The following is a 23,142-nucleotide window of genomic DNA, read 5'->3' on the forward strand; positions in this document are numbered from 1 at the left end:
GCCGTATGCTGCCTCGCTATCTTAAAATAACCATTGGAACGTGAAAGATATCCAGTGTGGAAAACCCCCCCACAAATAACTAAGAGTCAAAGGTGGTCCTGTGATCATTAAAAAAAACCTGAGTAAGGATTTTTGTCATGACTTTCTCATCTTTAAGGCTCAGGAGGAGTGGTCAAAAGTCGACAAGCAAAACCGGAGACGATGCACGTTAATGCACCGTATCAACGTCTGGAATATTCTGACCTCCTTGAGCCCTGCTTGTAAACACAGCGGAGTGTTTTATCATGATGACCTCGGGTTGATGATTGGCCAAGTTTTGGAGACGCCTGCAATCAGCGGCCAAGGTTTATGATGATGTTGAGTTGAATCAGCATATAGCTGGAACATAGGAACAAAAGATGGAAAAAGCAACCGCGTTAACGCTCGTTCTTCTGCTTTCACGTATCAGCGGGACATTTGGTAAGTACCTGAAATAATAATAATAAAATATGAAAACAAAACACTAAATATTCCTGTATTTCTCTTCTCCAGGGCAGTCTTGTGAGGGCAAATGTGGGCAAATGTCCAACTCATGTTCCTGCCACCCGACGTGCATATCTCTGGAGAGCTGCTGCACTGACTATAAGGAATTCTGCGTGGAAACCTTTCCGCACTCTGGCTCTATTTTGGGTGGGGTGGATTTTCTTGTGCTTGATGCAACTTTTAACAACGATTCACACATTGTATGCAGGTATGGCTTTTTGTCTTATGTGCACAAATCCGCTAACTACAGAAGAAGAATCTTGAACCAGTCATGATGTGCTTTATAATATATATATATATATATATATATATATATATATATATATATATATATATATATATATATATATATATATATAATTTTATATTATATATTTTATATATTGTCACTTACTATGGTACACATTATGCCATTGTATGGTTATATCACCTCATATCAAGTACATTATTAAAAAACAACAACCTTAAATTGTATTATGGAAAGCAGGAAGTGAACAAATGTAACAGTTACTGATTGTAAAAGTACCAGATGGAGGGGTAGGATTTAATAAACTGTGCTTCTTCCTACTCCTTTTGGACATGTGGAACTGGGAACTGATTATGGGATGCATTCAATTGTAATCTGATGCATGTTCAAATGAAACAAAACCATTACCATTACAGTGGAACCTCTAATGCAGGGGTGCTTTCCAACGAGGGTGGCATACTGAAACAGATTGGTCTTAGTATTCATTATTAGTATTAATTATTTGTATTTTGACACCCCTGCTCTATATGTTTGTAAAGAATATGCCTGTGATGACAAATATGATGATGATAACCCTAGAACTGTGATTGTGCTTCACCCTCTAAGCATGAAGTGTTGCTCTTCCTACTGTTATGTGAAAAAATGAGGACATATGAATGATATTTGCAGTGTACTGTACGGTTTATGGTCAAAATGCTTCAGAAAACATGCACATTTTGACAGATTATGGCGCTTTTGTGAGATTGAGTTTTATGTAATATTACTTTTTTTTAACTTAGACAGTTATAAATGTTAAAATGTGACCTAAATTACATTACACAATACACTTAAATTTATGTAAACAATGGTATTGTCATTAGAACAACTTGGAGGCTCCACTGGAGCGACAAAACTGTTTTTACTGTTAATTGTCATTTATTGGCAGGTTCAATAGTGACACCGACACTGTGGGCTATGTGGATGAAAGCGGTCGGGGTCACTGCATCGCCCCCCTGCTGTATCAGACTGGATGGGTTACCTTGCACATCTCCTCCAATAACGGTACAACGTTTAGTCGAGCCGGAGCCTGGCTGTCAGGTATGATTTTATTATTACTATTAATATATTATATATTAATATATATATTAATATAACATATCAAGAAGTGTGACGGTGGTCGAGTGGTTAGCACGCAGACCACACAGCTAGGAGACCAGGGTTCAATTCCACCCTTGGCCATCTCTGTGTGGAGTTTGCATGTTCTCCGTGTGCATGCGTGGGTTTTCTCCGGGTACTCCAGTTTCCTCCCACATTCCAAAAACATGCTAGGTTAATTGGCGACTCCAGATTGTCCATAGGTATGAATGTGAGTGTGAATGGTTGTTTGTCTATATGTGCCCTGTGATTGGCTGGCGACCAGTCCAGGGTGTACGCCGCCTCTTGCCCAAAGACAGCTGGGATAGGCTCCAGCACCCCTGCGACCCTCGTGAGGAAAAAGCGGTAGAAAATGAATGAAGGAAAAAGTGTGACCCCTAGTGGTGTGGAGTTTGAGATGTTGTTCCAATGTGTTCCAACAGTACATACAGGCAAGTTAGACTCGAAATTCAAAGCCATTTTGGACAACTCAACAAAATGGCAGTACTATGGTACACCTCATGTCGGAGGCACCCTGGAGATGACGTGGAACACCTCACTGGTCAAAGCAGACAGAGTCAACATTGAGCTGTGGGGTTATAGAGAGACGGGTAAGTCTGCCGCAATCATTGAGAGAGGGGTGGGGGAATACTAAACGCCTCCTTGCAGGAGCACCCTATTCGGAGCAGTGGCTGGCAGAATGGAAGTATCTGTACTCCCTTGCAAAAGATCAACCCAACAACGGCGCCTTTAGCTTTGTGCCACAACCATCTCCTTACTTCTCAAGCTGGGAGCTCGGTGCAGTCCGTGTCAGCTCAAGCGGCCACCATGATGGCATGTGGTGTGCACATGAACGTCATATCATACGTACATATTTACATAGCTTTTTCCCTACATTTCCTTTTTCCTTTCTACTCCAGGAATGTGGAAGCTGCATGGACAGAGGACCACGCCCTGGCCTGGCACCTGGAGGAGAAGTTCAGGAAGGACTCGCAGGCTTGGGCCCTGGAAAAATGCGTGGCGTGGGACCAGCTAGAAAACGAGCTGCCGAACTTTCTCAGCGAGATCATCGACTGCCCTTGCACGCTGGCTCAAGCCCGAGCTGACACAGGGAGGTTCCATGTAAGTGCTGTCAAGATACACTGATTTAATTGACCTTCTGTTCATCAAAATCATTGACAAGTCCAAATTAAAGTTCTTAGTGTATTGGAAGCATGTTAGCCAAAATCTAACTAGCTTGGGGCCGGCAGGTGTCATGAAACGTGAAAGTTGACTGATCGAGTTCCACTTCTCTCAACAGTCAAGCAAGCAATGAGAGATAGGATGGTAGAGGTAGACATATTAAATGTCCTTCAAGTTTAATGTTACCACTTTATGAGTTTATGGCATAATGTCATAGCCTTTTAATTCTTGTCTGGTACGAGGAGAGGTCTCACTCGGGCTTATTTCTTTATGTCCTTTATCAGACTGATTACGGCTGCGATATGGAGAAAGGAAGTGTGTGTACTTACCACCCTGGTAGCGTTCACTGTGTGAGAGCCATACAAGCCAGGTGAGCCGAGTAATAACATTCAATACAAGCGTACGGGTCATAGTACACACTCCACACCACTAGGGGTCAGCATGAGTTTATGATTGTGAGATGCTCAATGCCAAATAAGCCCCTCTACCTGCCCACACGCAAAACTTATTCATTCATTCATTCATTCATTCATTTTCTACCGCTTTTCCTCACGAGGGTCGCGGGGGGTGCTGGAGCCTATCCCAGCTGTCTTCGGGCGAGAGGCGGGGTACACCCTGGACTGGTGGCCAGCCAATCACAGGGCACATATAGACAAACAACCATTCACACTCACATTCATACCTATGGACAATTTGGAGTGTCCAGTTAACCTAGCATGTTTTTGGAATGTGGGAGGAAACCGGAGTACCCGGAGAAATCCCACGCATGCACGGGGAGAACATGCAAACTCCACACAGAGATGGCCGAGGGTGGAATTGAAGCCTGGTCTCCGAGCTGTGAGGTCTGTGCGCTAACCACTTGATCACCGTGCCGCCCTAAATTATTATTATTTATTCTAAATTATTTTAATTATTTGTACAATTTACTGTTTATGCTGTACATTGTTGTTCATATTTGATGTAATCTATTTATTTTCCACATTATTATTATTATTATTTATTATTATACGGGAGTCAGGCAATGACATTTCGTTGGCAATTTCACTGCTGTGTTATTGTGCAATGACAATAAAGGAAGTTTATGTCATATTATGATTAAGTCACTGCAAATCTCAAGAGGAAAAAAAAAGAATGAATTGAAGACTCTCACACATTTGTTATGTATTTCTCGCATCCTTTTGTTAGCATTTTCTGACACGTTGGGATTCAGTGTACATTTTGGTGATGAAATTTGTATTGTCTGGCCCTCATATCACCAGCCCCAAGTATGCGGCGGGGCAGCAGTGTTGCTATGACAGCAGCGGCGCTCAGGTCCTGACGGCAGACTCAATCGGTGGCAGCACCCCAGACCGAGCCCACGATTGGGGCTCGCCTCCTTACAGGAAACCCCCACGGGTCCCCGGACAGTCCCACTGGGTCTACGACGTCCTCAGTTTCTACTACTGTTGCCTGTGGTCCGACAACTGCCACTATTACTTTAAACACAGGCCATCCAGTGACTGTAGACGCTACCAACCTCCCAGCTCAGGTATTTATTTTATTTTGCTCTTATTTATCAACTGTGTTAGATCAGCACTAAACATCAATGTCTATCATCAGCTGTGGTGTTTGGAGACCCACACTTTATAACTTTCGATGGGCTCAGCTACTCCTTCAACGGCAAAGGCGAGTACAGTTTGTTGACGTCAGCTGGGAAAGGACTGACAATCCAAGGAAGAACCGAGCCGGTCAACGGTGAGCGGAGCATGCTGCAAACGTTTGTTTGCCAGGAGCATCATATTGATTTTACAGACTCGTTCACAGGAACGGCAATTAACGCGACAAAACTGTCATCCGTCGCCATGAGAGAGGCGTCCTCTGACGTCATCGAGGTGCGACTGCTACATGGTCACAGCCGCCTTCAAGTGCTGCAAAATCAAAAAGGTCTTGTATTTACTGAGCAGAGCTGGATGGACCTCAATGGTGAGACTTCCACATGAAACATTTGCATTTTTAAACAATTAAAGTGCTATATTTTCTCCAAATATATCTTCCAGGTGTGTTTGTGTTTTCTCCGGTGGCTACAAATGTGACGGTTATGTTCCCCAGCGGCGCCGGCGTGGAGGTGCGGCTCAGAGAGGAAACCCTAACCGCTACCATCCTCCTGCCGGAAGAATTCCAAAACTCTACAGAGGGATTGTTGGGAAACATGAACGACAATGCCATGGATGACCTTATTCTCAGCAATGGTCAGCTGGTGGCAAACTACAGTAACCCAGAGGAGGTGTTCAACTTCGGGGCCAGCTGTAAGACGTTCCAGTACTGTATAATTTCATAGCATGCATCTAAGTAGTAGTCAATTGTGGTTTTGTTTTTCAGGGGCGGTATCCAACACCTCTGCCCTGTTTACGTATGACTCCAAATACCTTTTGGACACTTATTACCATTCCCCAAGGCACGACCGCAACTTTATTCCAGAGTTTTCCATCCACGAGAACCCGGAAGATCCATTCTACAACGTTACGTTTGGCATTTGTTCTGGGAACGGTTCGCAGTTCTGCAAGTAGGAGGACAAAGACGTTTCTTAATTGTGCCAGCTGTAATTAGCTTTATAACTTGTCTACTCATTTTGGTACGCTACACCGTTTGGTTATGATTTTCACTTCAAAAACGCATGAAAGCTAGGCTGAAAATATGGTAATGGTAATGGTTTTATTTCATTTGAACATGCATCAGATTACAATTGAATGCATCCCATAATCAGTTCACAGTTCCACATGTCCAAAAGGAGTAGGAAGAAGCAAAGCTTATTAAATCCTACCCCTACATCTGGTACTTTTACAATCAGTAACTGTTACATTTTTTCACTTCCTGCTTTCCATAATACAGTTTAAGTTTTTTTTTTTTTTTTTTTTAATAATGCACCTCGTACCGAAGTACGAGGTGGTATGACCAATATGCAAATCAACTAGGACAAAGAAAATACACTTTACAGCCATGTTGCAAGACCAAATAGAGACAAAGTTGTATTCTAACTCAACTTCTTTTTCACACAGTGAGATACAACAGTTTTATTTAACCCATGGTCTTTTTTTTGAAGGTATGACATTCTTGTTGGTCGTGATCCCAAACTGGGAAATGCCACCAAAATATCTTTTCAGAGTCACATTTCTCTCGTGGAGGACTTAAAGTCAGGTGAGAGTCATGAGAAGGTCCTATTTACCATATTACATATACAGCATAGAATATAAGACGATACCTCTTATACAGGACCCTCGTTCATCATATTTGATTAGTTACGTGTCTTAGCTTAAGGTCACTGGTATGTGTGAGTGTCAGGAAGAAAAGCAGTAGAGGAGATTAGTCATTTTTTGCCCACATATATTTTGTTCTATATATTAATGTGTGCAGTGATTTCTTGTGGCTGGCTTGCACCGCCACCTAATGGCAAAAAGGAAGGTACTACCTACTTGGAAGGGGCAAAAGTACGACTGTCTTGCAATGATGGCTTCACGCTGGAAGGGTCCGTCGAACGCACCTGCGAGGGGGACGGGCACTGGTCTGGAGGGGACACAAGCTGCGTGCTTTCAAGTATGCTTTCCAGAATGAGTGAATGATTCAAACATGGGCTTTTTCTTTTGGATTGGCATCCATCCTGACATCCTGTTGTGTTTTTTTCTATAGGTAATATTGCTGGCATTGTCGCTGGTTCAGTAATCGGTGCTGTCACACTAATTATAATAATAACAACGCTTATTCTCCACTCCCGAAGACGGAAAAGGTAAAGTATTATATTATGGATAAGGATCACCATTTTGTCTTCTGATGTGTTTATTTGTTTTTTTTTTTGTTGTTGTTTGCATGTCTGGTATATGTCTATTTTCAGGGGACAATCAAAAGAGACATTTACAAATACTGCCCTCTAAGCAGGATTTGGTTTACATGCTATTAAATACAATATTTCCTGAAACTCATATTACAGTAAAAAAAATCAGACTATTTTTCTCTTAAACTACAATTCATTATTATCTACTATTTACTGCACATCTTTATATAGTATCAACAGATTTGTATGTACAGTGGATGTGCTACATTGTGTTGTTTGGTGAAGTCTGGTCCTTAAACACAGATGAAAGTTCATTAAAATCGTCACGTTAAGTGATTGTGTAATTACTTTATGATTGTAGTGACTCATTGTTTATCAGATAACAATACTTGAATGTTGTGTTGCTCAGCTGAGTTTGTTTCTGACTAATTCCTGCTTCAGGCAGGACAATAAACACACGATTGTGGACAGATCCATTGATGTTCCATAGTCCAACACGAACAAATGAATTATCACACTTGCACCTTTATCCAGATTCTCACCAAACCCGTGTGGGTTCTTGCACTATTTAGTCTTTTATTCAACGTGAAACAGCGACCTATCTAGAAGCATGCAGGGCAGCATAGGTTGTCATTAGCACCATGGACAGAGACACATAAGGCTTTGAAGGACACCGTGGACTTGCGTGGAGTTGAGTGCATACTATAGTGAGTGTAAAACATTTTGAATAGTGAGTCGGAGGTGGCGGTAGAGCAGGAGGTTGTAGTATTGTAGTGTCTCTTTAAAGGAAGGGGGAGTGTAGAAGAGGGACAGGCACAAAAAGAAGAGATGAATAGGAGGCAAGAGAACCACCTACCATGACCAAGTGCGCTCTAAATGTAGGACACACATCCGAGTGGCACACAAACGCACCATCGGGGGGCACATTTGGAAGCAGACGTAGAAGAAGCATGTTCGGACGTGCCTTATCCCATTACCATCCTCCTCAACATGCCACGGTGGATCGTCACAAGGGGAAAGGAGGGTTGCTCCTCTTCAGCGTCTCGCGGAGCACAAGAGTGGCAGTAAATTACATCACATCTTTCTCCGATTATCAATGGTAGGCATTGCGTAATTGGCACCCCCCCTCGCACCTCCTCCTCTCTTTTTGTTTTTGTTTCTTTTTGGGGGGGACGCTACCAAGACGCCACCTTTTTTTTGTTTTGCATTTGTGTGGCGATGCCCTTTTCTCGGCTGAAAAAGGACTCCTTGCTGAAGCTGAGGAAGGATGCGTGTGAGGCTTGAGGTGTGCTGCATTCAGGGACATCGGGTACTCGCGGCGGCGGCGGCGGCGGCGGCGGCCATACGAGAGGGCCTGAGAAGCACCGGGCCCCACCGCGGTTTGCTCCTTTTCCTCCCCCCTGCAGGAGCATGCTTGCGTGAGGGATGAGGCCGTGTACGAGCACTCCAGCGGGCCAGAGCTGCGGCCTACTTCTCACCACAGCCGGTGGCGACACTGCTGCAAGACCCGCGAACACACCGTCAACGTCATATCAGCATCTTTGGTACGCGCACACGCACACGCACCTCTATCGACTGTATCCAAGAATGACAAAAATGTGTAACGTAGGTGTGTGTGTGTGTTGTGTGTGTGTGTGTGTGCTGGCAGCAGGGGGTGAGGAAGCGAGGGTGGTGGTGGGGGGGGGGACGCGCACACACACAAGCGCGCCATGCCATGACTACATCCATCCGTAGTCATGGCAACCAGATCCTGTTAATGGATGTCATTTTTCCCCCCATTGTCAGCTTCCTTCCATTGCGTTCATCACCTATGTTTAAATATAACACCTTGATCACCTTATAGACCCCCCTCACCCCCCCAGGCCAAAATGTTAACAAAAATGTTGATTAGGACTGCGCTTTCAATTCATGCGTCTGTTTGTTAGTAAGAAGGCTACTTCCTATTGGTGACCATAGTGATGTAAAATGCACCTTTATCCAGATTCTCACTAAAATGTAATGTCATCTTCCACCTCGATTTTACTCTTTTGTATTGTTTGCATGAAATGTGAGCACAACCCTCACATTTAAATTTCTTCCCAAGGGACAGTACTGTGTACAAATGAACCTTGGGATCGACTTTAGAGTAGTCAGTGCACGGCTTGTAAAGCTGTACAGCTCTACTGGCAACACACGGTCTGAATAGTGAGTAGCAAAATATTCATTCATTTTCTACCGCTTTTCCTCACAAGGGTCGCGGGGGTACTGGAGCCTATCCCAGCTGTCTTCGTGCAAGAGGCGGGGTACACCCTGGACTGATCGCCAGCCAATCACAGGGCACATATAGACAAACAACCATTCACACTCACATTCATACCTATGGACAATTTGGAGTCGCCAATTAACCTAGCATGTTTTTGGAATGTGGGAGGAAACCGGAGTACCCGGATTAAACCCACGCATGCACGAGGAGAACATGCAAACTCCACACAGAGATGGCTGAGGGTGAAATTGAACCCTGGTCTCCTAGCTGTGAGGTCTGCACGCTAACCACTCGACCACCGGAGTAGCAAACCAACGGTATCTTATTTTAAGTCAAGCATGGTGGAGGTTACATTTTGGTCTGGGGCTGCATGAGTGCTCCTGGCACTAGGGAGCTGTGGTTGCCAGAGTTGAAACATGAATTCCAACGTGTACTGTAACATATATAGTAAAAATATTCGCTGAAATGTGAGGGATGTACTTGCTTCTAACAAGAAACCTATGATGTGACATGTTGGCTAACCTCGGACAAGGCTGCGTTTGTTTCAGCTCCTGTTCCCCCCCGGTGTTGTGTTCCAGGTCATCAGGTAGATCCAGGAGCATGAGCAGAACTTTGAGCTGCGGGAGCAGATGTCTGGGTATAAGCGCATGCGGCGGCAGCACCAGAAGCAGCTGATCGCCCTGGAGAACAGGCTGAAGGCCGAGATGGATGAGCACAGGCTTCGGCTGCAGAAGGAACTGGAGACGCAGGCCAACAACACTTACATTGAGCTGGAGAGGCTGGCCAAACGGCACGCTACACAAACGGACAAGGAGGTGGATACAGGAGGGACGAAGATGGAAGTGAACTTTGGTTGGTGATGATGTGATGTCGTTCTCACAGATGAAATCGGTCGCCGCCGAGGAGAGGAGGATCCAGCAACAGATTGTTGCTCAGCAAAAGAAAGAGCTGACGTCTTTTTTGGACAACCAGAAGAAGGAGTATAGACTCTGCAAGGACAAGATCAAAGAAGTAAAACATGGACACCGACCGCTATCCACATCAGCGGAATATTAACCCAACTTGTTGTCTTTGTTCCATGATGTAGGAGATGAGCGAGGACCCTTGCACACCCAAGGAGGAGAAGCACGAGCGTCTGTCCAGGCACAAAGAAACAATACAGCGCTCTCAGGCTGAGGAGGAAGCTCACCTGCTGGCCCAGCAGAGGCTCGTCTACGAGCGCAGCTGCCGGTCGCTCAAACGCCGCAGTCTGGTCAGGAAGCATGAGTTTGAACAGGAGCAACTGCGAGAGGTACGTACTACTTCCTGTACATCCACGTTACTCACAGCTGGGTAGTAGTCGCTTGTCAGTGGGATGGTACCCTCAACAGTTTTGGACCATTTGGACCAAAAAAGATGACAGACGCGCTGTCAAAGCTCCTCAAAATATATTCATTCATTCATTCATTTTCTATCGCTTTTCCTCACAAGGGTCGCGGGGGTTCTGGAGCCTATCCCAGCTGTCTTCGGGCGTGAGGCGGGGTACACCCTGGACTGGTCGCCAGCCAATCACAGGGCACATATAGACAAACAACCATTCACACTCACATTCATACCTATGGACAATTTGGAGTCGCTAATTAACCTAGCATGTTTTTGGAATGTGGGAGGAAACCGGAGTACCCGGAGAAAACCCACGCATGCACAAACTCCACACAGAGATGGCCGAGGGTGGAATTGAACCCTGGTCTCCTAGCTGTGAGGTCTGCGTGCTAACCACTCGACCACCGTCACACTTCTTCATATGTTATATTAATATATATATTAATATATAATATATTAATAGTAATAATAAAATCATACCTGACAGCCAGGCTCCGGCTCGACTAAACGTTGTACCGTTATTGGAGGAGATGTGCAAGGTCTGCGTGCTAACCACTAGACCACCGTGACGCCCCCTCAAAATATATATATATAAAAAAACGTCTCTTCATGTATCTACTTCAGAAATGCTCGTCAAAGATTCTCCTTAAAAACAGCAGTCAAAGATCTTTAACCATCCTCTTGTGTTAGCTTTCTGGTTTCATCTCTTATGTTAACAGGTCGGTTTTGACCCATGTATTAAATCAGCTATAAAATACACTAAAAACAATAAGTTACCATCAAATTTGCTTCTCATGTCTTGGTTACCTTCTTGGGCTTCCTCATCCATGAAAATATTGGTTTTAATACTTTTGGTGTGGGCATGTAGGCCTTTTTTTGTCACTATACCCCTCCATTTCAATTTCCAAAAACGGTCAAATGAACCTCAAAAGAATCATATTAATAAATTGATATGGGTAAATATCAGTGGTGTTGGAAATCTAACATTGTGGGTCTTCTTCCTCGGATTCAAACAGCAATCAGCTACCATTAATAAATCATGATATGACACACGACATGTTCTTCCATACATGAACTATTGTGTCACTTTATGGTTCATGAAAAGGAGCTGAACAAGAAGAGGACCCAGAAGGAGATGGAGCATGCCCTGATGATCCGGCAGGACGAGGGCACCCAGGATCTTGAGCACAGGCAGCTGCACATGCTGCAAAAACTGCGCGTGGAACTCATGCGCCTGCAGCACCAAACGGAGCTGGAGAACCAAGAGGAGTACAACAACCGGCGGCAGCAGGAACTACAGCGAAAACACACACTGGAACAGCGTCAGCAGCCCAGGAACATGAAGGTGACCATGGATACCAGTGTCTACTGATACTTGGTCTGGAGGTAACTATACTTTTACTGATTGGTTTCTCCTTGGGATCCCTGCAGACGTTGGAGATGCAGATCAAGAAACAGTTCCAGGACACGTGCAAGGTGCAGAACAAGCAGTACAAAGCTCTTCGTAACCATCAGCTGGAGGTTTCACCCAAAGGTGATCATAAGGGCATCCTGAAGGGGCTGAAGGAGGAGCAGACCCGCAAGCTGGCGGTGCTGGCTGAGCAGTACGAGCAGAGCATCAATGAGATGATGGCATCACAAGCGGTAGGAGGAATCTTTTTTTTTTTTTTTTTTAAGCTTGCTTCGCTACGTCTCCATGTAAAGGAGCATCATGATGATGTATCTTCATCCTTGCTTGTACTTCGGGGTCCAGATGAGATTGGACGCTGAGCAGGAAACAGAGTGTCAAGCTCTGCAGCAGCAGCTGAAGCAGGAGATGGAGCTGTTGGACGCCTACCAGATGAAGACCAAGTCACAGATGGAGACCCAACATGAGCGAGAGCAGCAGAAACTCGAACAGAAGGTCTCCATACGCAGGGCCCACCTTGAGCAGAAGGTAGGAGCCGTATTTGGTAGCGGACCTCTGGAAAGAGAAATAATGATCACCAAACATGATCTCTTTTATGGTGGTGTTAGTCATCACCTCTTGGTGCCAAAAAAACATAAAAGATCTACATCTTTGAGAGCAAAAAAACGTCTTTGGTAGTGAATGAAATAATAATGACTCGGATTGCATGAGAAATTGGAAAGGAAAACTTTAAAAACTGTAGCTCTCCAGTTATATTGTACTACACAGCACGGCTAACTGCTCAGCTAGCATCAAGCTAACATACACACCCTGCAGGACACTGTAAATATTTATGCTCACATGTGTTTTTTTGTGCGGCACGGTGGTCTCGTGGTTAGCGCGCAGACCTCACAGCTAGGAGACCAGGGTTCAATTCCACCCTCGGTCATCTCTGTGTGGATTTTGCATGTTCTCCCCGTGCATGCATGGGTTTTCTCCGGGTACTCCGGTTTCCTCCCACATTCCGGTTTTCTCCGGTCAACATAGTTCCCATGGTTTGCTACTACATCAGGAGGTTGCCTACGGCCACAGCTGTTGTCAATGTGTTTCGACTTGGTGGTTAAATGATAGGAGGCATTCTGTTGTGTTTTTGTTTTTTGCTTGTTTTTTTATATAGACATTCATGGTAGCAGTCTGCCACGGCGGACGAGTGGTTAGTGCGCAGGCCACACAGCTAGGACACCCAAGTTCAATTCCACCCTCTGCCATTTCTGCGTGGCGTTTGCATGTTCTCCCCGTGCATGTGTGGGTTTTCTCCACTCAACATAGTCCCCAGAGTTTGCTACTACATCAGGAGGTTGCCTACAGCCACAGCTGTTGTCAATGTGTTTCGACTTGGTGGTTAAATGAAAGGAGGCATTCTGTTGTGTTTTTTTTTTTTGTTTTTTATATAGACATTCATGGCAGCAGTCTGCCACGGCGGACGAGTGGTTAGCGTGCAGGCCACACAGCTAGGATACCCAAGTTCAATTCCATCCTCTGCCATTTTTGCGTGGCGTTTGCATGTTCTCCTCGTGCATGTGTGGGTTTTTTCCGGTTTCCTCCCACATTCCAAAAACATGCTAGGTTAATTGGTGACTCCAAATTGTCCATAGGTATGAATGTGAGTGTGAATGGTTGTTTGTCTATATGTGCCCTGTGATTGGCTGGCCACCAGTCCAGGGTGTACCCCGCCTCTCGCCCAAAGACAGCTGGGATAGGCTCCAGCACCCCCGCGACCCTCGTGAGGAAAAAGCGGTAGAGAATGAATGAATGAATGAATGAATGAATGAATGAATGAATGAATGAATGAATTAATGTGTTTTTTTGCCTTCATTGACAGATTGAAGAGGAACTGGCTGCGCTCCAGAAGGACCGTTCAGAAAGAATCAAACACTTGTTGGAGCGTCAGGAGCGGGAGATGCTAACGTTCGACAGCGAGAGCAGAAGCCTGGGATTCGGAAGCCTGGGATCTCTGGACTTCCCCAAAGACGACAACAGATGAAACCGGACAACATGGCGGCGCCCTTTTTTCACCACCAGTGTTGTTGTTGTTTGCTCGGATAACTTTATGCGCTTCTTTTCTCTCAGATGTCTCGGGACGCAGGCGTGCAATGAGACACTTCTTTTGTGACGACACAAGAATCAACCGGCGAGGATGGATTATAGAGAATATTCCGTCAACCCCCCCGCCCCGCCCCGCCCCACCCCACCTCATCCCCGTCACTCCTTTTTGGTATGAATTGAATACTTCAGGAAAACATTTTGGTAAAATGGGCACTTTGATATGTTTAAATAGAAACCCATCATGTTCATAGTAATGTGTGTGTGACATGGAGGGACAATGTGGAATGTGAGCTGCGGACTAACCCCGCCCGCCCCCCAACCACCCCCACCGTGGTGTTTTTATTATTATTATTATTATTATTATTGTTATTATTATTACTAAGCTACCCCTGAACCCTCCCCCACCCTTCTTTCTCTCCTTTCTTTTCCTTTACCGTGCATTTAACCATCAGAATGTGAATATCACTGCAGGACTAAAGTCCATCACAATGATTGATTGGCCGACATCTCCACTCGCTTCTTATTGCATGCACTTTATTAAGGACACATTCAGGTTGTGAAGTGACGCATGAATCTGTCAGAGATCTTAGCTGTTTGTAAATAAAGTGGTCATAGCTTTCTTTTTGGTTACCTTACAAAAAAACACAAGCGCCATGTTTAATGTATATACTTATATATACATCGGTGTGGGAAAAGTGTCCTGATTTCTTTCTTTTTTTTTAGCACGTTTGTCAGACTGAAATGTTTCAGATCATCACGCACATATTGTTAGTGACAAAAAACTCCCAACTTACATACATGGCCTTCTGTGGAAAAGTGATCGCTACCTAAAGCTAATATTCTTAGTAGCATGGTTGGAAACATTTAAGTGTGACAAACGTGGAAAAAAATAAAAAAGTCATCAGGAAGATGAAAAACACTTTTTCACACCGCTGTATCTTAGTGGTGTAACGGTACGCCATCATCATAGTTCAGGTTCATCAAATGCTAAACATAAAACAGTTTTAATGTTTTTATTTTACAAAACAGTAAAAGCAGCTCATTCTCCAATAAATACATTCATTCATTCATGCGGTTGTGCTGGAGCCTATCCCAGCTGTCTTCAGGTGAGAGAAGCGGGGTACAACCTGGACTGGTGGCCAGCCAATCACAGGGCACATATAGACAAACAACCATTCACACTCACATTCATACCTATGGACAATTTGGAGTGGCCAATTAACCTAGCATGTTTTTGGAATGTGGGAGGAAACCCATGCATGCACGGGGAGAACATGCAAACTCCACTCAGAGATGGCCGAGGGTGGAATTGAACTCTGGTCTCCTAGCTGTCTGGCCTGCGGGCTAACCACTCGGCCCATTTATAACATATGCATGTTTTTTTCTTTCACAAAAAATGTTTTTCTTATCATGTACATTTTAGCAAACAATATTTTCCTCATAAATTTACTACTTTTTCATGTAAAATTACAACTAATTTTTTTTCATAATATTCCAAATTTATGGCGGCACGGTGGTCTAGTGGTTAGCGCTCAGGCCTCACAGTTAGGAGATCAAGTTCAATTCCACCCCTGGCCATCTCTGTGTGGAGTTTGCATGTTCTCCCCGTGCATGCGTGGGTTTTCTCCGGGTACTCCGGTTTCCTCCCACATTCCAAAAACATGCTAGGTTAATTGGCCACTCCAAATTGTCCATAGGTATGAATGTGAGTGTGAATGGTTGTTTGTCTATATGTGCCCTGTGATTGGCTGGCCACCAGTCCAGGGTGTACCCCGCCTCTCGCCCGAAGACAGCTGGGATAGGCTCCAGCACCCCCGCGACCCTCGTGAGGAAAAGCGGTAGAAAATGAATGAATGAATTCCAATTTTAATATAAATCAAATAAAATGAACCATTTCAGGAAGTGAAAATCTGAATTATTTGACTTTAAGGAAATGAAAGTTCCTTATTGGCCAAAGTGCATTCCCATTCCCCGTCTCTGCTCAACAATGGTTGTTTCCGTATTTCAGCCGGAAGGCCCTGTGCTCCCAAACAGGAGACTTTAAAAGGGACCTATCATTCTTTGTCCACTTTTCTGACCAATAAATATTCCAATGTAGCATTCCCGTATTTCAGATAATGAGGTGTGCACATTTGAAAGCAAGTTTTTTTCTACACACACACATCTACATATCCAGAAGTCCTCGGGAGCGCTTTTAGGAAGGCCAGGCGTGGAGTAAATTAAACAGACTATTTGGGTTTGACGGAGGAAGTTTATGTAAACACTGCAGAAAGAGGTGCAGAATCTGAAAGATCTAGAAAGCTATATATGTGGCTGCTCTATAGGAGTCCCTGGCACAATACAAAGTGTGAAAAATGATCATAATAGGTCCCCTTTAATGGCTAGCCATGACTCCTGATTGGCTAGGCTGGGCTGCATTGTACCATGCCGTTACATCCCTAATATACAGTATATACAAATATTATATATACGTTCACGAATGCCTTTCTTAAGCAGCTTTTCAGTTGCATATGTTTTGATCCCCTCCTCCTCCTCCCTCACCCAAACACCCCCTTGACCTCGACTTCCCCCAGGGTTTACCTCCCGGTTTTCAACTTGTGAACCATGTAATCAGCGTTCTTGTACATGACAAATGGTGAGAATTGTGCTGTTTAACTTTTGATATGAATATTTGTATACTTGACCATATGGCGACAACATGCCGACACCAGTCCATGTAACCGTGACCCAGCTTCAAAAACAACTCGGCATTGTTGTTGTTGTTGTTTTTTTTTTTTTTTTAAAGATAGAATAGTGAAACAGATGATAGCGTAACGTCCTGCTGTCTGAAAGAGCAAGACTGTCAGATTGTATCAGCACAGCAGACCGGAGTCCGGGAAGTTTGAATTTTACAAATATTATAAATAATACAAGTTGGGATACTTCCAATGGGAATACATGGGAATTATTTATTCTACGCTAGTCAGAATGTTTTATCAGTTACTAAGACCTGCTTGTGAATTCAAAGTGTGTGAGAAATTTCAAGTCAGTGTCTATTAACAGCGCCATCATGTGTTATTTTTGACAGAAAAGTAACGCAGCGGGCGGCGCAGCGGGCGGCACGGCGGTCTAGTGGTTAGCACGCAGACCTCACAGCTGTGAGACCAGGGTTCAATTCCACCCTTAATTAGTGACTCCAAATTGTCCATAGGTATGAATGTGAGTGTGAATGGTTGTTTGTCTATATGTGCCCTGTGATTGGCTGGCGACCAGTCCAGGGTGTACCCCGCCTCACGCCCGAAGACAGCTGGGATAGGCTCCAGCAACCCCCGCGACTCTTGTGAAGAAAAGCGGTAGAAAATGAATGAATGAATGAATGAATGAAGTAACGCAGCTTCACTCATTGGCTGGGAGAGGTCACATGATGTGCTAACATAATGAGCTGCTTGTTTATTAGGAGAATACTCATCGACGGTTATATATTCCCGTGAATTTCCATGGAATGTTTCCAACTCTAACTTTTGCAACCCCAGCAGTCACATAAAAAAAGACAAAAATCGTGTCCGTATTTGAGTCCTTAGCGCCGAATGGTCGGATTGACAATTTTTTGCCATTATGTTCATTGAACAGGTTGCACAATTTCCATTTTTGACCAAATGGAAGAATAATAGTTTGGTGCTTCATTTCTTACTTAACACCACTTTTAGCCTTGTTGTTGTTTTTGCTTACGGGGAGAATGCGTTGTTTGTTTGTTTTTTTTAAGAAACAATATTGCTCCGTGACAAATATCCAACATCCCCACGCAGTCAAAAGCCTCTAAAATCGACTTTTTAAAAGCTGATATTTGTTTGAAATGTGGTGATCTCGACTTGAAATTAGCTTTGTTTTGATTTCAAAGCCACAAATTCTGGGTGTTTTTCTTGCAGGGTGGAAGAATAATAACAATAATAATGTTTGACTGTAATTTCCGAAGGCAATAGAAACTCACTCCCAAGTGGAATTTTTAAAGCCTTGTACATTTTCCACAAGCTTTCTGATGCTAATGATGCTAATGTTCCTCGTATGCAGTAAGGCCTTTTTTTTGTGTGTATGTGTGTGTGCTCACGTTCGATTCAAGCCTTGTGGACCGTCGACGGTTCTGACAAAAGTGCTATGGGGCGCCTTCAGTGTCTTGAAATTGAACACAAATAATAATAACAATAAAAAGGCTTGCTTGAGTGCTACACAAGAGTTCTGAACTTTACCAATAGTGCGGGATGATGTGAGTTTATAGAGAAATGTATTTAGTTAGAATCTAAAGGGGACTTTCCTAAAACAACCCTCTTCTTCACCATTTCCTGTGCGGCTCAAACACAAAATAAAAAAGACTTTATGTTGAAAACAGAAGCATATTGTCTTTGTGATGCTGCACTTTTCACTCTTTTGTGGTTCAATTTCCCTGTAATGCCGGTTGCTCCTATTGCAGTCTGGCGTCTCCTCAATGACCTGTAGATTATTCATGCATGGAAAACTCACTGGACGCAACATTAGGTACACGTGCAGAAGCTCAAGGGATCAGTAAAATAACATTTATTAAAACGTCATTAAAACTGAGCTAAGATTTCATTATAATAATGTCCAATTTAAAAAAAAATCCATAATAAAAGTAAAAAAAAATATTAAAAATATATTAAAATTACATGCAAATTTAATAAAATTAAATGTATGAGATAAAATAAAAATATATACATCATTCTGTCATGGCCACAGTATTAGGTCCACCTGAAACGGCTACATTTAGTTGACATAGTTTACACAAAACCTATTATTATTTTATAGGACATACTATCAAAAAATATAAGAAAAAAATCAATAATAAAAATAAAATAATTTCTATATTTAATTAAGACAATTACAATTACCCGTCTGGGATCTGGAAATAATTTTTTCTCTCCTAAGTTCCTCCGTATGGAATGATTTGTTGTTGTTTTTTCCACGAAAAACTATTTTAAAACCATAAAAAAGTAAAAATAGTAGTATTTTGTTTGCTCAAATATCTCAATGAACTTGACTTCTAATAAATTAGTATTTTAGTATAGTATTTTAACCCTATAAATACCCATTTCATTCAATGATGAGGGCTTAAAAATGTCATTTAAAATGCTCATCTCAAAATATAGTAAACAAAATTTCGCAACTCAATCGTAACTAGTGGCCAAAAATCCCACAACATTGCTGACAAAACTGCGATGCTTTGACTTTTCCTTTTAAAAAAAAAAACAGAAGTCACTTTGACCTCATCACCTCCATGATGCAAAGCGTTGGTTTTCCATTCGTCATTCCTAATGCCCACCATGAGGAGGCCCAAGAAAACGGTGCATCAACGTAACGTAGTCCCACGTTGGTTCCTCATTGGATGGTGTGAGCCATGATAAGTCACAATGAAATCATCCCCGCTATAGCATGACATCAGCATGACTGTGCCCACTGACTTATTGCACACTTAGTGGACACGGCCCTGTACGCACTTGGGACAAATTGAGACATTTCCGGTGCCAGCTTCCTGTGCAAAATGCTAACATCAACAGTCAAAAAAAACAAAAAAACATCAGCGATATGAGGAACAGATTCTTAGTTGCTCTTCATGTTTGTGCTTGTGTACAGTTGACTTTAGCTAGCTGTCATTCAGTGCAAGACAAATGTGATGATTACCATAGAACAGAAAATGGACATGTCTGTCCAGGCTGCTCAGTGCTACTCAGGCTACTATAGTGCATTCACACGCCATCAAGGCTACACATGCATTGCTTGTTCAGGCTACTCAGCACAATATGGCCGACTCAACAGTTGCTCCTGTTGGTGAAAGCAGTCGCCGCATGGTGCTATAAGGTACGCCATTTAGTATTACGTTAGGCCCTTAAAAGCAATAGAGCGCTCCTGTCTTATAGAGGATCTTTGATTTGCATTAACAACAACAGAGCACTCTTGTCATTTAAAGGATCTTTGACTAGCATTTTTTTAGTAGGCCCTTAAAAGCAATCGAGCGCTCCAGTCTTATTAAGGATCTTTGATTAGCATTAACAACAACATGGCGTTCTTGTCATATAAAGGATCTTTGACATTTTTTTTTTTTAAATAGGCCCCTGAAAGCAACAGAGCGCTCCTGCTATATAGCGGATCTTTGACTAGCATTAAAAACAATAGCGCTCTCTTGTTATTTAAAGGATCTTTGACCAGCATATTTTTAGTAAGCCCCTGAAAGCAACAGAGCGCTCCTGTCATATAAAGAATCTTTGACTAGCATTAAGAACAACAGCGCACTCTTTTCATAGAAAGGATCTTTGATAAGCATTTTTTTAGTAGTCCCCTAAAAGCAATAGAGCACTCCTGTCTTATAGAGGATCTTTGACTAGCATTAATAACAGAGCGCTCTTGTCATATAGAGGATCTTTGACTAGCAGTTTTAGTTGTATATCCTTAAAACCAGTAGAGGGCTTCTGCTATATTGAGGATCTTTGTCTCCCGTTTATGAAGTTGACCCTTTCTGTAATATAGATGATCTTTGACTGGCATTTTTGTATTATGTCCTTAAAACCAGTACAGCGCTCCTCCTGCCTATTTGAGGATCTTTGACTATTGTAAACTTTTCTCCTGTGTTTTGAATAGTAGTGATGAAAATGCCCCCCCCCCTTAATTAGTCCTCTAAGTGGGGGTAAAATCATATTTCAGTCATGAAAATCAAAAGTTAAAAGTCTTTTTAAGTTTCTCAAGTCATGTCAAAATGCCACTATGTTCTCTATGTCCAACATACGTACATACCTATGTATGTATGTATGTACGTATGTATATATGTATGTATTCATGTACGTACGTATGTACGTATGTATGTATATATGTATGTATTCATGTATGTACGTATGTATGTATGTACGTACGTATGTACGTACGTATGTATGTACGTATGTATGTATATATGTACGTATTCATGTATGTACGTATGTATGTATGTACGTACGTATGTATGTATGTATGTACGTCTGTGCGTATGTACGTACGCATGTATGTATACTGTAACTGTGCTTTCATGCTAAATGCATAAAAGTGATAAGACAACATGATGCCCCATGAGGTGACAGCCAGACCAACGCCTGAACATGTCTGGTGACCACAGCGGGCATGTACGGGCATTGCCCGCAGCATTTAAATAAAGCTACAAACAAAAGAAGAAGAAGAAAAAAACTGTCACATCAAAACAAAGAAGGAAATTCTGGGAAATTTAGGTTGCCTCACAAAGTGCACGTCATTTCCTCCGATGACCAATGTGTGCGGTTTGGCCTCTTTAAAAAAAAAAAAAGTTAAAGGAGTGTGATTATGACAAGTCTGTGCATTTGGAGGAGAATGAGTGGACATGTGAGGAGTAGTATGCTTTGGACACGTCTGAAGAACCCAGCAACAAGTAAGTTGGTGATGATGCTTTCAACACAAACATTATTGCTGACCATCTCCTTTCTGCTCAGAATTGTTCGCTCTCCTGCTGCTCCTGGTGGTCCAATCCTCAAATTCAGCAAGCAGCAGGAACCAGCAGTGTGGAAGTTCTCTGCAGCAGACCCTGAAGCTGACCAGACTCATCCAGAAGGAATCTGTGGAGCTCATCAAAACATACGTAAGTTTGTTTGGACTCTCTTTTGGAATCTTGTATGGACATAGTCAACTCTTTTGTAACGTTATTGTCGCTTTTCCTCCTTACAGAAAGCCTCCCAAGGAGACATGTCCCACCTCTTCTGCAAGGTGTCCATCCCTGATGTTCCTGAGCCAAACATCTCCGGCTTGGAGCCCTCAGAGAAGATGCAGAGCATCCTCCAGCACCTACAGGCCTTCTCCTCTCACCTGAGGCGCGTCTACGAGCAGCAGACAGACCTTCAGGATCCCCGTAGTTTGCTTCTTGTCCAGCTGGGAATCGTGGGCACAAACAGCAGGAACCTGCAGGCGCTCATGCAAGCCTTCTACAAAAACATCTTCCCAAACCTCCAGGATTGGTCGGGAGGGGCTCCAACCTCCTTGCCCCCGCCACAGAACATCTTCCAGCAGAAGGTTTACGGATGTGTAGTGTTGAAGACCTACAAGGAGTTCTTACTGAATGTCGGCAGGGAATTGAGGACCATCAAAGGCCGAGTGTGCAGAGGGAGAAGGAATTTACTGTGAGACTTAAAAGGAACTGTGAGTACAAGACGGTGCCTCAGCTTATTTATGATATTTAATATTTATTTTCTTATGTATTTCTCAGCAACCAAAAGCACCTTAAATGTATTCCTAATTGTGTTGGGGGGGGGGGGATTGAAAAGTACTTATTGCATCAATAATGTACATGCCCGGCAGCACAAAAATACCAATAAACCAAAATAAGAACATAAAAGTTGGGGTTTTTTTTTTTTGGCTGTCATGTGTTCCCCGACGCATCACAAAGGCTTAAAAAGAAAATCAGGAAGCAGCCGAGACGCTGACTGTGTGACGCCAGCCGCCATACGGTGATGCACGGCTTCACGTTATGTCTAGCCGGTCACACGGCCACGCTGCGTCTGGCTTGGGGATGGGGAGGGGGGGGGGTGCTTTGAGTTTGGCAGACTGGCTTCAAACGCATCACCGGTCACGTCATTAGGTACACAAAATGATTGTAGTGTCGCGCTGAGTCATGCTGGTATGACATAACAGCAATACCCATGGATGGCCACTAGGTGGCAGGATCACCCAGGAAACACCTTGGTGAGTAGTTTGACTTTATTTTGCTTTTATTTAGGTGTAGTGGTTTCTTTGTCTTAGTACGTGTAGGACAGCTAGGATTGTTCATTAGTCATGTTGCTTGGATCTATTTCATGTGCTCCAAAACAAATATTAACATAATTGATACATTAAAGTCAATATTAGTCAATATTAGTAATATTATAATCATATTATTCATGCCACAGTCAATAGGATTCAGGTCAGGACTTTGACTAGCCCACTCTAAAGCCTTTATTCTGTTCTTCAGCCAATCAGAAGTGGACTTGCTGGTGTGTTGTGGATCCTTGTCCTGCTGCAGAACCCAAGTTGGTTTCAGCTTGAGGTCACCAGATCAGGTCAACAGATTCTTGTTTCCATTTATCACAACAAGTCTGAAACAGCAAAACAGCCCCTGAGCATCACACTACCACCACCATATTTTACTGTTGGTTTTTTTACTG

General features: G+C 43.2%; 3 protein-coding genes across 6 annotated transcripts; all 3 read left to right on the forward strand.

Annotated features, from left to right (window-relative positions):
• Positions 1–20: 20 nt before the first annotated feature.
• On the forward strand, positions 21–7,533 carry susd2 (sushi domain containing 2). 3 transcript variants are annotated; one of them, XM_058064587.2, is made up of 17 exons: positions 21–459; positions 532–730; positions 1,695–1,846; positions 2,326–2,493; positions 2,552–2,723; positions 2,803–3,004; positions 3,349–3,434; positions 4,324–4,351; positions 4,529–4,592; positions 4,664–4,798; positions 4,868–5,026; positions 5,101–5,349; positions 5,423–5,606; positions 6,144–6,238; positions 6,455–6,634; positions 6,728–6,824; positions 6,930–7,533. In XM_058064587.2, exons 1-17 carry the CDS (start codon positions 399–401, stop codon positions 6,967–6,969), a joined length of 2,271 nt encoding a protein of 756 aa, XP_057920570.2. In that variant the 5' UTR covers positions 21–398; the 3' UTR covers positions 6,970–7,533. The 3 variants fall into 3 exon arrangements, with proteins under 3 accessions (XP_057920570.2, XP_057920569.2, XP_057920568.2); XM_058064586.2 differs by having other exon boundaries at positions 4,324–4,592; XM_058064585.2 differs by having other exon boundaries at positions 4,324–4,592; positions 4,664–5,026.
• Positions 7,534–7,662: 129 nt separating this feature from the next.
• On the forward strand, positions 7,663–15,070 carry taok3b (TAO kinase 3b). 2 transcript variants are annotated; one of them, XM_058064588.2, is made up of 8 exons: positions 7,663–8,413; positions 9,690–9,926; positions 9,994–10,122; positions 10,199–10,402; positions 11,579–11,818; positions 11,905–12,117; positions 12,227–12,409; positions 13,743–15,070. In XM_058064588.2, the coding sequence occupies exons 2-8, from the start codon at positions 9,741–9,743 to the stop codon at positions 13,902–13,904; spliced, it is 1,317 nt and encodes a 438-aa protein (XP_057920571.2). In that variant the 5' UTR covers positions 7,663–8,413; positions 9,690–9,740; the 3' UTR covers positions 13,905–15,070. The 2 variants fall into 2 exon arrangements, with proteins under 2 accessions (XP_057920571.2, XP_057920573.2); XM_058064590.2 differs by lacking the exon at positions 7,663–8,413 and having other exon boundaries at positions 9,385–9,926.
• A 6,254-nt stretch (positions 15,071–21,324) lies between these two features.
• Positions 21,325–22,215, forward strand: m17 (IL-6 subfamily cytokine M17). The gene is made up of 3 exons (XM_058064296.2): positions 21,325–21,380; positions 21,442–21,587; positions 21,674–22,215. The coding sequence occupies exons 1-3, from the start codon at positions 21,347–21,349 to the stop codon at positions 22,124–22,126; spliced, it is 633 nt and encodes a 210-aa protein (XP_057920279.2). The 5' UTR covers positions 21,325–21,346; the 3' UTR covers positions 22,127–22,215.
• The last annotated feature ends 927 nt before the right edge of the window (positions 22,216–23,142 follow it).

The sequence above is a fragment of the Doryrhamphus excisus genome, linkage group LG10 (genome assembly GCF_037039965.1).
Source record: "Doryrhamphus excisus strain RoL-2023G ecotype Guam linkage group LG10, RoL_Dexc_Guam_v1.1, whole genome shotgun sequence".
In the NCBI taxonomy this organism is placed as follows: Eukaryota; Metazoa; Chordata; class Actinopteri; order Syngnathiformes; family Syngnathidae; genus Doryrhamphus; species Doryrhamphus excisus.

Excerpts from the sequence above, each read along its gene's own strand:
- m17 (XM_058064296.2), top strand. The coding sequence starts at position 21,347 with ATGCTTTGGACACGTCTGAAGAACCCAGCAACAA. Across the intron at positions 21,381-21,441 it reads TCTGAAGAACCCAGCAACAA|AATTGTTCGCTCTCCTGCTG; the intron begins GTAAGTTGGTGA and ends CTTTCTGCTCAG. Across the intron at positions 21,588-21,673 it reads TGGAGCTCATCAAAACATAC|AAAGCCTCCCAAGGAGACAT; the intron begins GTAAGTTTGTTT and ends TCCTCCTTACAG.
- susd2 (XM_058064585.2), top strand. The coding sequence starts at position 399 with ATGGAAAAAGCAACCGCGTTAACGCTCGTTCTTCTGCTTTCACGTATC. Across the intron at positions 3,435-4,323 it reads GTGAGAGCCATACAAGCCAG|CCCCAAGTATGCGGCGGGGC; the intron begins GTGAGCCGAGTA and ends TCATATCACCAG. Across the intron at positions 5,027-5,100 it reads GAGCTGGATGGACCTCAATG|GTGTGTTTGTGTTTTCTCCG; the intron begins GTGAGACTTCCA and ends TATATCTTCCAG.
- taok3b (XM_058064588.2), top strand. The coding sequence starts at position 9,741 with ATGTCTGGGTATAAGCGCATGCGGCGGCAGCACCAGAAGCAGCTGATC. Across the intron at positions 11,819-11,904 it reads AGCAGCCCAGGAACATGAAG|ACGTTGGAGATGCAGATCAA; the intron begins GTGACCATGGAT and ends GGATCCCTGCAG. Across the intron at positions 12,410-13,742 it reads GGGCCCACCTTGAGCAGAAG|ATTGAAGAGGAACTGGCTGC; the intron begins GTAGGAGCCGTA and ends CTTCATTGACAG.